This window comes from Ziziphus jujuba, chromosome 12, assembly GCF_031755915.1.
Source record: "Ziziphus jujuba cultivar Dongzao chromosome 12, ASM3175591v1".
Lineage (NCBI taxonomy): Eukaryota > Viridiplantae > Streptophyta > Magnoliopsida > Rosales > Rhamnaceae > Ziziphus > Ziziphus jujuba.
This window is the reverse complement of record NC_083390.1, coordinates 22528417-22540520: the sequence shown is the minus strand read 5'-3', so window position 1 is coordinate 22540520 and position 12104 is coordinate 22528417. Positions and strand designations below refer to the sequence as shown.

Here is a 12104-nt window from a genome sequence, read left to right as displayed (position 1 = left end):
TAACCAATATATTAATAAAAAAATAAATTTAAAAAATTGCGAGCAATTACATGTTTCATGTTGTATTAAGCAAAATAAACTGTACAAATTTTTTTAAAATAATTTATATTATTAAGACATTTAAATTTGAAGATTTTATTATTTAGTACATACATAATTTTATAGATTGTTTCAAGAATAAATATTTACCGAATTCTAACTAAATTTATAATATTTATTCAAAATAATTTTTTTTTTTAAGTTTTAATCAGCGTAATATATATTGTATTAAAATATAAAAATTAAAGCAACCGTTGCCTTTGCATAGGTTATCCAGCCCAAACAGTATTAAAATGTATCCCAAGCAATAAGTTACCCACGCCTTCTTTTCTCACCAAACAGCTGACAACACAGTCCAATAAGGCACGCAAAATGAGTCATAAAAGTTTTCTAACATCCGACACACTTACAAAAGTGTACCGTTTGAAAAACTTTACCATCATCCCAGACATCCCTTCTTTTTTGATTCCAACAAATGTCCGTCATACCATTTTTGACATCATAAATTTAAATATACGGCCTATAAAAATAGCAACAAATTTGCACGTTATGAAGAATAAATAACTTTTGTTTATTCGTCGTTTTAAAATGGAATCCTTCTCTCCAAATAATGCCAAGAATTTAGGGTAGTATTATATCGTTATATTCTAAATTTTATTTTAAAAATGAAAAATGTTGAATTTAAATATTTATTTGAACATATTTATTTACGTACATGCATTTTACAATTCACAGTACACCATTTCTATTTTAAGCAAAACAATGTGTCACATTTTATTGTTAACAGCATTCAGCGACTCAAACTAAATGATCTTATTATATCTATTAATAGACAAAAGCCAGCCAAAAGAATATTTACAAAATCATAGACGAAAAATTCTGGCCTGACACAATAAGAAAACCAAAATGATTGAGATGGCAAAGTTACAACTGTATAAAATAAACCACCCAATTACCTTCATCCTTCAACCAACACAAATAAACCTAAAGAGAACCAAGTAAAAATCTTGCACAAATTTTATTTCAACAAAAATCTTTGGCATATCATTTCGTTGAGACAGGAAATTCTTATAACACTGCAGAACTTCACGAGGTGCATCATCCATGCAAACTATTTATGAAGTTCCCACAAATGTTAAACTAGTAGACCTTAAACTAACGTCGCCTGCATTTAGAACACAGCTATGATCCCCTCTCACACTTAGAAATCTGAACACCACCAAATCTTGTGCCAGCGAGACCATAACAAGACGAAGAACAATAAAAGACATAAATAAACGAGGCTTCGGAAATGCCACCAAGGTGTCTCAAATTGTGATGAGAATCAGTATCCACTCAAAACTCGACTGAACATACAAATACACACAAAAACAAACCAATTTTCGGAAGAAATATAAACATTCAAGTAACACAAAAACAAAAAACACCAGCAGCATTTGAACAGGCAATACTACAAGAAAAATAAGTAAATTGAAAAATTATACAGAATTGTATGCGTCCATCTGAATAAACTCAACAATATAACAGGAGACATGCCATAGATATTACTGAACTGTAAAATGTTGACAACACAAAACTAGGAAAACACTTGAACACACACAAGTAAAATGACTTTTCAGACCATTCTATAGGGTTCATGTCAGCAAACAAACCAGGTCACATTCATCAATTCTTCTAAGTCCGAAATTTTCCAGCAAAAAAATAGAAAGATGGAACTTTAGTTTCCGAGAATGACTTCCCCCCCCCCATCATTTTAATCACCTTTATCTCCCCCCCCCCCCCCCCCCCCCCCCAAAAAAAAAAAAAAAACCATGGTTTTTGTCGAGTAGATTTTACATGAGACATACTACCTGTAAAGATAAGTACAGATAGTAAATTTACCTCCAGAAAAAAGCAAAAGTAGAAAAAAAGTTGAAAGATTCACATGCCCTATGATTCTATGAAAAACCCTTTAAATTCTTCAAAGAGAAATTTAGGTTCTTTGCAACCTATGAATGTTACAATTTTCCATTATTTCTACCAAGAAAGTAAGAAGCATTGAAACACAAAAATGCACTGTGCATTGAAAAACATAATCGAGCATGTATGATCATAGCCCTCCAACAGTTCGACAATGTCAGATAAAAATAAGATAAGCCACATTTCGAGTCCAATAGCCTTTCAAGAAACTAAGGACACGTTTGGTAGACAGATTCACTATTCCAGGTGAATTAAGAATGGTTATTCCCAGTGATAAAAAGTACAGGAATAGAATAACTATTCATAATCATGAATTTGGCTGCAACAAAAGTTTATAGCCTTGAATAGGAAAAATATATATATATATATATATATATATGAAAAAGTAAAAATAAAAGGAAATATGTTATTTTCTTCTTCACAATCTCCATATCTCCACATGAGCTTTTTTTCTTTCAAATCCAAAATTAAAATCAAAATCATGAACCCATCATTATACAGGTATTATACCAGACAATATAATCAATCAAAGTCCTACCATTGTCAAACTTCTTTTAACCAACATTCTCATTTATTAGTTTTGAAACTAGCATAAAAGAGGAAGAAGAAACTGGTTTTGGCATTGATATAGAATAACGAGGGGGGGGGGGGGGGGGGGGGGGAAAAAAAGGTTGAAGGCAATGATGCAATAGAAGGAAAAGGAAAATACAAATAGATATAAAGAAGAAGAGGAAGGGAAAAAAATAAAAAATAAAAAATACAAAAAGAGAGAAGCAAGACATTATACATTGAGCCAAAAGAGAGAGAGAGAGAGAAGATTAAGCAGCGGTTTCAGACAGTTGTTACAGACTGGGCATAATTTTTTTCCCATAAATGTATGGAATAGATATTCCTATATTTTCAAAAAGGAAGGATAATTCTTCAGATTTAGGATAGCTAATCTGTAGGAATAGATAGTCCTCATCAAAATACTTAACCAAACATAGCAATAAGGAATATGTTTATTCCATTCCATGACCTAATCCAGTGTGCCAAACATACCCTAAAAGATATCAGAAATAAACTATGCTCTTGTTTTTTACCCAAAAATTCATCAAAGAATGTCTTGGGCTTAGAAACTTTGTTTCTTCGTGGATTTTCTATTCACCTCCTTCCACATCCTTCAATTTTCCCTATAACATTAAATACTCATCAAGAAACGAGAGGGCTATGGGTACAACCACTTTAGGCTTATATTTGACCTTGTAGAGGATAGCACAAAACAAAACCTTATTTCTTTAGCATTACAAGGACCCTATGGTTATATGCAAGAATATTAGAAATAACATTAGACTTGATATCAGGAACAATTGATAGTACCAACATGGCCAAGGATGATAAGAATAATATGAAAGAAGTATACTTACCAAATTTTCATTAGTATGGAGGCAGTACCCTAAAAAGACAAAAAAGTTGAAATAAAAAAGGAATCCTCTTTCAATAAGATATAAAATGTGACAATAACCTATCATACAAGGGAAATTTGGGACTAAATTACTCACTTGAAGAAACTTTCTCATAGCAGCAACCACAAGCCTCCAAGTGCACATGCCTCTTGAGGACGACCATACCATGGATCAGATGTAACGCAATATCATTAGGTCATGGAATTAGGAAAAACGAGAAAAAGAAACAGGGAAAATAAATCATATAGTGCACTCAAACAGGTATTCACTAACAAAGCATCAAACTAAAATTAACAAGTTAATATACACACTTTGGAACACAAAATGTAACAAGCATAGACATAAGGAAAAATACATCTGAGCAGAAAAGCTACTTCACAAGCATATTTCAGTGCAGAGGCAGGCTCTGCTCCTAACAGACAACATAAGTTTAAATATAATCATTACACTGTGTCAAAAACTCCCAGACACAGACAAATCACACGTACAAATAGCACAGTGATAATATTTCTATTTCTTATAATCTTCATTTAAAACCCAGAAACTTAGTTTAGTATAGAGATATAATATGAAAGACCAAGATATCAACAATCAATTGTCACAATAATCTCCCAATAAACAAACCAAGATACCTTCTCCTGGGTGCCATTTTATGCATCTAAGCACTGAAGGAATGCCTCAAAGCAGTGGCAGAAATCCTGAAGAAAAATTAAATTAGACTTCACAGAACCCAAATAATCCAAAAAAAAAAAAAGAAAAAGAAAAAAAAAAAAAAACACAAATAAATAATAAACAAATTTGTTGAAAATACAGATTGATGTGGAATGAAAGGACTGTATACCAAACCTTCATCTAATAAGGAAATAATGCCCAAATACCAGGCAACAATTACGAAAAAGCAATAAAAAAATGACAATCCAAGCACCAAAAGAAGGGGAATAAAATAATAAGGCTGACCTCGCTGTAACTTAACCAAAGGTTCTCAAACAACAAATATATTTTACCAACTGAATTTAGATTCAATAGCAGAAACCATGTTCAAACTACATTTATAAGTATGAAGGAAATTCATTATAGAAATAAATTTTAACATTGATTAATCATGAATGGTTACAAGGAAAAAGAAACGCCTTTGGCTAGTTGTCTTACAATCGAAACAGTACATTCCCCTGAAAGAACTTGTCAGAAATGAGTATTCCCACGAAACATCACCCCTTTTGTCTCCAACCATGCCAAAACTGTGTCAAAAGCTCTCAGGCCATCACAGAGGAGAGACAATGCCCAACAATTAGAAACTGAATATGAAATTAAGTCATAATGCACAAATATCTAGCAGAACAGGAATTCTGGAGTCAGAAAATCAGCAACAGGGTTCACTTGCCAGTGATGAATGGATGACTCAATGCTTGTGATACTGTCAGCCGTTTATCTGGATCCAAAACAAACATTTTATCTAAAAGATCTTTAAAATCAGCTATCATCTTAGGATCCTCACCAGAAGAACCTGTAATAATTGATCCAATATCTTTAGGCTTCATATTGAGAATCAATCGCTTAATAGTCTGCAAAGGAAGATTTCAAAGTCAATCAAAATTAAGAAAATTTATTATAGACCCACATTCCTGAAACTCCAATAAATTTGGCAATTCAAGGCAATACCTTTTTTGTAACTGGATCCTCTTCTGTAGCATGAAAATTCAGATCCTGGTCAAAATTTTGATCTGTAAAAGCCCCCTGTACAATTAAAAGCCAAAAGTCGTTTAAAAGTAAGATCTTGAATAAATAACCATGGACAAATAAAAAACCCCAAAGAAAATGAGAGTGTAAGTTGTATAATTCACAAAACAAATGCATCCCTTTGATACAAGAGCAAATCAGTAGGCATCCAAAATAAACAGATTTAAGTACTTACTTTACGAAGCATCTTTTTTGGAAAAGGGCCTTTCAGCTCCATGTGAAGGCGTAGCATATCATTATTTGTAGCACCTGGAAAAAGTACTTTTCCAGTATAGAGCTCATACAAACAACAACCCACAGACCAAATATCAAGGGGATGATCATAAGGCAGGCCAAGAACTGCAATAGAAACATATAAACAACAAACTGAAAATTTCAGACACAATTTAGAAGATAATAAAAAAATAAAAATGACAAAAATAATTAAGACAACATCTATCCAAAAAATGAACATAATAATGACAGCTCAAGTTTCACTTACTTATTTCAGGAGCACGATAAAATCTGCTAACAAGGTAGGGTGTGATTTCATTTTTACCAGCAAACATGGCATTACCAAAATCACAAAGCTTCAGAACATTTTTTGCCTCATTTACCTGGAAAATTAACATAATGTGAGAAATATAAAAGATTCAAGAATCAAAACCAAAAATTAAATTAAATTAAATTTTACCAGCATGTTATCAGGCTTGATATCGCAATGAAGAACACCACAATTCTTTAGATGCTTCAGTGCAATAAAGAGTTGCTTTGCATATGCTCTAACAGCAGTCAACTTAAGACCAATATTGCGTCCAAACTTCTTTAAAACCTCACGCAGATTCATATGAAGAGACTCAAAAACTAAACAAAGATGATTCCGATACTTGAAACTTGATAGAAAACGAACACAATGGCGTTTGTTCTCAGGATCTTGACCTACTAATTTCTTTAATATAACCAGCTCAGTTAAACCAGCTTTGTACCTAAATCACATAAAAGGAGGCAGCAATAAGTCTTTGGACAGCAAGGACATTAAAACAGATATGTTTAGCAGACTAAAATTCTTGAGACAAGATGGCGACAGAAGCAAAATGTCTATGGAAAAAAATCAAGAGGAAGTGACCACTCACATAGTGTCATTATTACGTATAATTTTAATTGCCACTTCTTCTGGTTCACCACTTCCAGATTTAACATTCTTTGCACGAACTACTGTTGAAAAAACACCTTTCCCATGAGAAGAAATAATTTCATACCGACCATCAAGTAATTCACCAAACCTGTAGCCTGAACAGGAACACCAAAACCATATGCGAAAGGGAATAAGCAAATATCAGACTATCTACCTAACAGGTTGTAACTTTATGGGGGGGAAAACGCATAAGTGAAAGAACATAGATTAATACTTACTGTAGTACCCTTCAGCATCATCCCAGTTGTCATGAAGACCACTCCTTTCAATCCGTAAACCATCTCCTTTGCCCTAAAAAGAAATAAGAATGCAAGAACTTGTTAAGCTGTTTATTAAACAACAGATTATCATCCAAAGTTACTAAGATCGATTATGTATTTAATCAACCAGTATGAGAAGGCACAACAAAGAAATTACGAAAAAGTAGTAACAACAAATAACTCCTAATATAAGAAGCAAGTATGCAAATTGTTTAAAAAGAGCAACTGCAACTATGTTTACTGGCTAGACCAAATCTCAATTAGGCTAATAGTCACTCAAAGAGAGGGAATACATAAAAAACAAGTTGCAATTTCGCAAATGCAAAATTCACAACAAAAATACCAAAATCATTTACAGCCATATCACAAGTACCAGAGAGCCTAAATGAAAGGGAAAAATACCTAAAACAAAATATAATTTAGAACCACAATGAAAGTGATCAAATAAACTAAGAAACTGAAGGAAGCATAATGATGAAACTTACAGCTTTACGAACTCCAGTCGGGGTCTCACCAAAAATATCATCACAGAACATGTCGCCTGATCTCTCGCTCTGAATAAATCCAAGACACAAAACAATAAGGCCCAGTCAACCAAATATTAAAAGTCCAACCTTTGCTTATGCCAATAAAGATGTATTTAGTTACTAAAACCACATGAGGTCAAAAAGAAACAAATGAATGCGAGTGTTCAAATATTGAAGATAACACACCTTTGGAGTACCATCTCCAAGCCCACGAGCACCAACAGTTTGACCAGATGCAGAAACTCCATTGGAAGGAGGTGACTTCCCTACGGAAAATGATGGTTCAGCAACAGGCTTGTCAATTTCATCACCCCTACCATCAATATTGTCAGGACTATAATGGAGAGCAGCTGTCGATTGGCCTGGATTATCAGCTGGCCTTTTTTCTGATTAACATTTTAAAAGCAAAAAAATTACTGTCAGAAATTAATCAAAGCAATTAATAAAAATTCGGGGAATAGCAATACTAGAATGTTAAGAAACCGCCCTTTGCTTGCTCTCCAGTTCACATGCAAACATGCTAAAGTCAGGGACTAACAAAAGCTTACTTCATAAATTTTAAACTTCACAACATGGTGGTCAATACATCACAACACTAAACGAAACATATTTTAAATCATGAACTTAAAAAACAGTTGTCATAGCTAGGGAAGCATCCATCAAGATAAAAAACATAATAAATATGATGATTGTTTTATCTTGTTACGAGCTGAGCACAGTTTACCATCGAGGCTAATAAGATCCTGAGTAAGCACGTCAGTTACAAATAAATAATAAACTAAGAGAGGTAAAGACATCAAAAAATTAAAATAAATAAATAATAAAAAAAATTTAAAAAAAGAAATATGTACCTTTCTCTGCATCCTCTGACAGGCCCTTCACCTCGACTTGTTGCTGTAAATGCTGATTCTTATACTTCTCTAAGATTGCCTGTCTTCTCCTTCGACTCTCCTCCTTGATTCTGTTGAGATCGTCCTCTTCCTGGTCATGAAGTTGCAATATGGACCTCTCTTCATAGTCTTCTTGTTCTTCATCATCTCTGCAATCAAGAGATAAAATGTAAGGATAAAGAAATAAGAAAGAGGGTATGGATTTCTACTGCCCTTAGATCATGCTTAAGATGAACAAATACCTTTTTAATTTGTCTTCACCCAATTCCAAAGCATCACCTTTTGACTTCTGAGCTGTAGCTCTTTCACTATTACGTGTTCTGTGCTGGTCATTATCCCTTTCCTCATGTCTCCAGTTCCTGGAATGTTTATACCTATCTCGTCCACCTTGGATGTCCTCAGAATTTTCATATCTGTCCTTCTCCCTGTCCCTTCCCTTGTCTCTATATCCATCATCTCGTCTCTCCCGTTTCCGGTCCATAACTCTATCACTATATCTGTCTCTCTCCTTCTCCCTTTCCCTCTCAATATCTCTGTCTCTATCAACGGTGTTTACCCTGTCCCTGCTCCTATCTCTTTCCTTCTCCCTTTTTCTGGCTCTATCCATCTCCACGTCCCTGCTCCAATCTATTGTCTTCTCCCTTCTCCTGTCCCTGTCCAAACCCCTGTCCCTACTCCTTTCACTATCTTTATCCTTTCTCCAATCTCTATCCATCTCTCTGCCCCTGCTCCTTGTTTCTTTCTCCCTTCTTTGATTTCTGTCCACCTCCCTCTCCCTGCTTCTTTCTCTATCCCTTCTATCCCTGCTATGATGTCTGCCTTCTACATTATATCTGGTGCTATAACTAGTACCATGTTCCCTACCCTCATCCCTAGCCACATCAAGAATGTCATGATGGCGAACTGTTCTACCATCATCCATGTCACATTCAATCTTTCTTTTACTATCATAAAATGTGGCACCCTCTTCATGATAGCGTCTCCTTTTAGAAAGAGCCTCCTCTTCCATTACACTGCGTGAACTAGATCTCTCTCTCATGTGATCATAAGACCTTGACATACTCCCATCGTCCGGTTCATCATGGTATCTTCCATGAGATGGTGAATGCACCAAAGGCTTGCTCTTGTCCCCAGTACTCTCAGAGGATGACTTCCATCGATTGCCTAATCTGCTTTTCTCAACCTCCACTTTTTCTTCATCATAGTAACGGTTTTGCTTGCCACTTCCTTTAGAAGGGGACCCCGATTCCCCCTGATGCCTCTTTTCCTCAGATTGGTAGCTCAAGACCCCATTGGCACGAACCCCAGAGCTACCTGTGGTCTCACGATAGTGGTCTTCATCCGACGACTTAGGAAGCAAATCATCATCACTCCGGTAATCGCCCAACTTTTTCAAATTTCCTTTTCCTGATATATTAGCTTCCCTGTGAGCTGAGCCATTGTCAACACCAAGTCCCTGTCAAAATATGAAAAGAAGAAAATTAAGTGCACAGACTTGAAGTATACAGGACCATCCAACCAAAATAAATAAATAAATAATGTTAGTTCACATGCAATATTCAAGAATTAAAACATGTAACCAGCTCTTACAAATCAAATGCAAGCCATGAGTCTTCACTGATTGAAACGCCTAGGAAACCTCTTTTGCAATTCATTCATGTTCTTCTATTGCAAGCAGGTTCTTACATATGAATGAGACAATGACTCAGGATATTCTAACAAGGTCTCACCAAAACGAATTCATTATAAAGTCCAAAAACACACCGTAAGACAAAGCTCCATTTGGTCACTGAGAAAATAGTCAATAAGTTTCTTTCAAAGAATTACATTATATAAACTTAATAGTGTTACCAAACTCGGAACAAAATTTAAACTAAATATATTTTAAGGGAAAAATAATAATAATTTCAAATTTTCCCTCCCTCTTCAAAATTTTCTCAGCGACCAAACAGAAAGCAAATAAGCAATCGAAATAAAAATTAAGCATCCAAAGGCAATTAGAACACACCAGATTCCGCTTATCAAATTGATCACCAACTCCAATTGCGTCAATTTCACCAGACTCGACACCAGAGCTGCTTGTTTTCTTCTTCGCAACCATGTCATCGCCCCCACCACCGTCCTCGTCGAGAATTTCCCCTTCCTCAACATCGTCATCGGGCCGGGAATTACCAGCCGCAGGCACGGGAAGCTTAGGAGCTGCGCTATCCTCAGCGGCGAGTTTACTTTCCCCTTCACGCTTCCTGCTCGAGTGGCGATGATGGCGGTGGTGGTGGCGATGATTATGTCGGTGCTTGTGGCGTTTCGAAGACTTCTCAGCCGTCTCATCGTCGGAGGAAGAACGGCGATGCTTGAGATTGGAGTCTAGGGCTTCGTCGCCGGCCATTGGGGGGGGGTGGGAGAGAGAGAGAGGAAATCTAGGGTTAGGTTTTTTCTTCGTTGTTTTCTTTTCGCTGGCTTAAAAGGGTTTCAGAAAGAGAGAAAATGAGAGAGCGAAGTATGAGTGAAACAAATATTATGTGGGCGAAACCGCTGGAGGATCCCGTGTTGGTAATTGGCTGTAGAGGATTAACTAGTTATTTTGGTCTTCGTGGATTTTCACTGTTTGGCTTTTATATATTTGTGTTCGCACGTGCCAACCAAGGGTCTCCACGTCAGCATCAAATATCTACTTGTGTTAAGGGTATTTTGCTTCTTTATAAAAATAAAAAATATAAGAAAAGGAAACTCATAAATACATTTTATTGGTTATTCTATTCTTAATTAATTCTAATGATTTGGAGAGGGTTGAAAAGGATTATTAATTTTTTTTTAAAAAAAAATTTATAAAATTTCATCGATAAATCATACGATAGCTTCATATACCATATACACAATAACGTTTTGAAAATAACAAGTTTTACTTTTCTTTGTGTTTTTTTTTTTTGACCAATAACACATCTTATTTAATAAAGTTTTTTTTTTCCAACCGAAAAAAAAAATGGTTAACACTGTCCACAAATGTAAAAACTTTTTATTTTTTATTTTTTATGATGTGCAAAAATATAAACTTATGAACCAAAAAATCAGATATAAAATCTGGATCGTTAATTCAGAGGGAAAAAAAAAAAAAAAGTTTCCCTCTCTAATGAATTTCTATAACATATCATATATTTTGGCATTCTTTAATACATCTAACTTAATTTATAAATGCTATGGAAAATAAAATAAAAAATAAAACTTAATTTACAAATAGTTTAAAAAATAAAACTTAATTTACAAATAGTTGTATTGTCCTAGAAATGGCAATTGAATTGATAATTTCTCCTCCCACAATATTATTCAAACATACATAATTTGGGAAATTTCTACATCATCAAGCCCCTAACACTAGCCTATCCTCTATTTGTTCATTAGTGGAATCGAACTCAAGGATTTCCAGAATTTCAACCCTACGATTCATCTTTTTTCTCATCTTGATCGCCACATCCGACGGTCTAAATCTCCCACATACGCTTACCCTGTAGTGCTGCTTATCAATCCCATGTGTTTCTATTTCTTCAACATCAAACCAAAGTATAAGGTCCGATATTAATGGAAAAAAGCTTAATTAGTGTTTGTTATTAAAAACTTGTTTTTAACCTGTTCTAAAACCAGGAACAACTTTTAATTGCATGACCAAACAAAGGCCTACCTTTCATATTTAGAAGGATTCTTCTCACTTTCCTGCAGCATCCATTGCAATCAATATTGAGCCTCATCACCATGCAGCAATACTGTAATTGGTCAAAAAGAAAATACCCATTTTGAAAACTTTGTTTGTTTGTTTTCTCGGAAAAATAATTTTCAATCTTTGAATATATAGAAACTAAAAATAATAAGAAATATTTAAGATGCTACAGGAACTTGCCTTCCCTGACATGAAGATCGAAGGTTTGGTTGATCTGAAAGAGAATTTGAGAAAAAAAGGAATTTATGGAATTTGAGAATAATGAAAGATCGATTTTAGGACCAACTACTTTTGGATGGTCTCATGGAAATTGTTCCCCTTCATTTTGGAATCTGATTCTGCTTTGAATACAGCAAGAGAATTA

The 12104-nt window shown here is 34.6% G+C and overlaps 2 protein-coding genes across 4 annotated transcripts; both read right to left on the bottom strand.

The window, feature by feature from the left end:
• Nucleotides 1–1030: 1030 nt before the first annotated feature.
• LOC107429435 (uncharacterized) lies at nucleotides 1031–10597 on the bottom strand. 3 transcript variants are annotated; one of them, XR_001582435.4, is made up of 16 exons: nucleotides 10040–10597; nucleotides 8274–9487; nucleotides 7993–8180; nucleotides 7328–7527; nucleotides 7100–7168; nucleotides 6573–6645; nucleotides 6293–6449; nucleotides 5854–6145; nucleotides 5662–5776; nucleotides 5356–5519; nucleotides 5103–5177; nucleotides 4593–5005; nucleotides 4076–4141; nucleotides 3540–3591; nucleotides 3405–3433; nucleotides 1031–3170 (listed from the first exon to the last, which is right to left on the bottom strand). XR_001582435.4 is itself a non-coding variant. In XM_016040117.4 (12 exons), the coding sequence occupies exons 1-12, from the start codon at nucleotides 10415–10417 to the stop codon at nucleotides 4817–4819; spliced, it is 3114 nt and encodes a 1037-aa protein (XP_015895603.3). In that variant the 5' UTR covers nucleotides 10418–10597; the 3' UTR covers nucleotides 4442–4816. The 3 variants fall into 3 exon arrangements, 1 of the variants encoding a protein (XP_015895603.3); XR_001582434.4 differs by having other exon boundaries at nucleotides 1031–3433; XM_016040117.4 differs by lacking the exons at nucleotides 1031–3170; nucleotides 3405–3433; nucleotides 3540–3591; nucleotides 4076–4141 and having other exon boundaries at nucleotides 4442–5005.
• Nucleotides 10598–11238: 641 nt separating this feature from the next.
• LOC107429432 (heavy metal-associated isoprenylated plant protein 26) lies at nucleotides 11239–12060 on the bottom strand. The gene is made up of 3 exons (XM_016040114.4): nucleotides 11921–12060; nucleotides 11705–11786; nucleotides 11239–11568 (listed from the first exon to the last, which is right to left on the bottom strand). The coding sequence occupies exons 1-3, from the start codon at nucleotides 11930–11932 to the stop codon at nucleotides 11387–11389; spliced, it is 276 nt and encodes a 91-aa protein (XP_015895600.2). The 5' UTR covers nucleotides 11933–12060; the 3' UTR covers nucleotides 11239–11386.
• Between the last annotated feature and the right edge of the window lie 44 nt (nucleotides 12061–12104).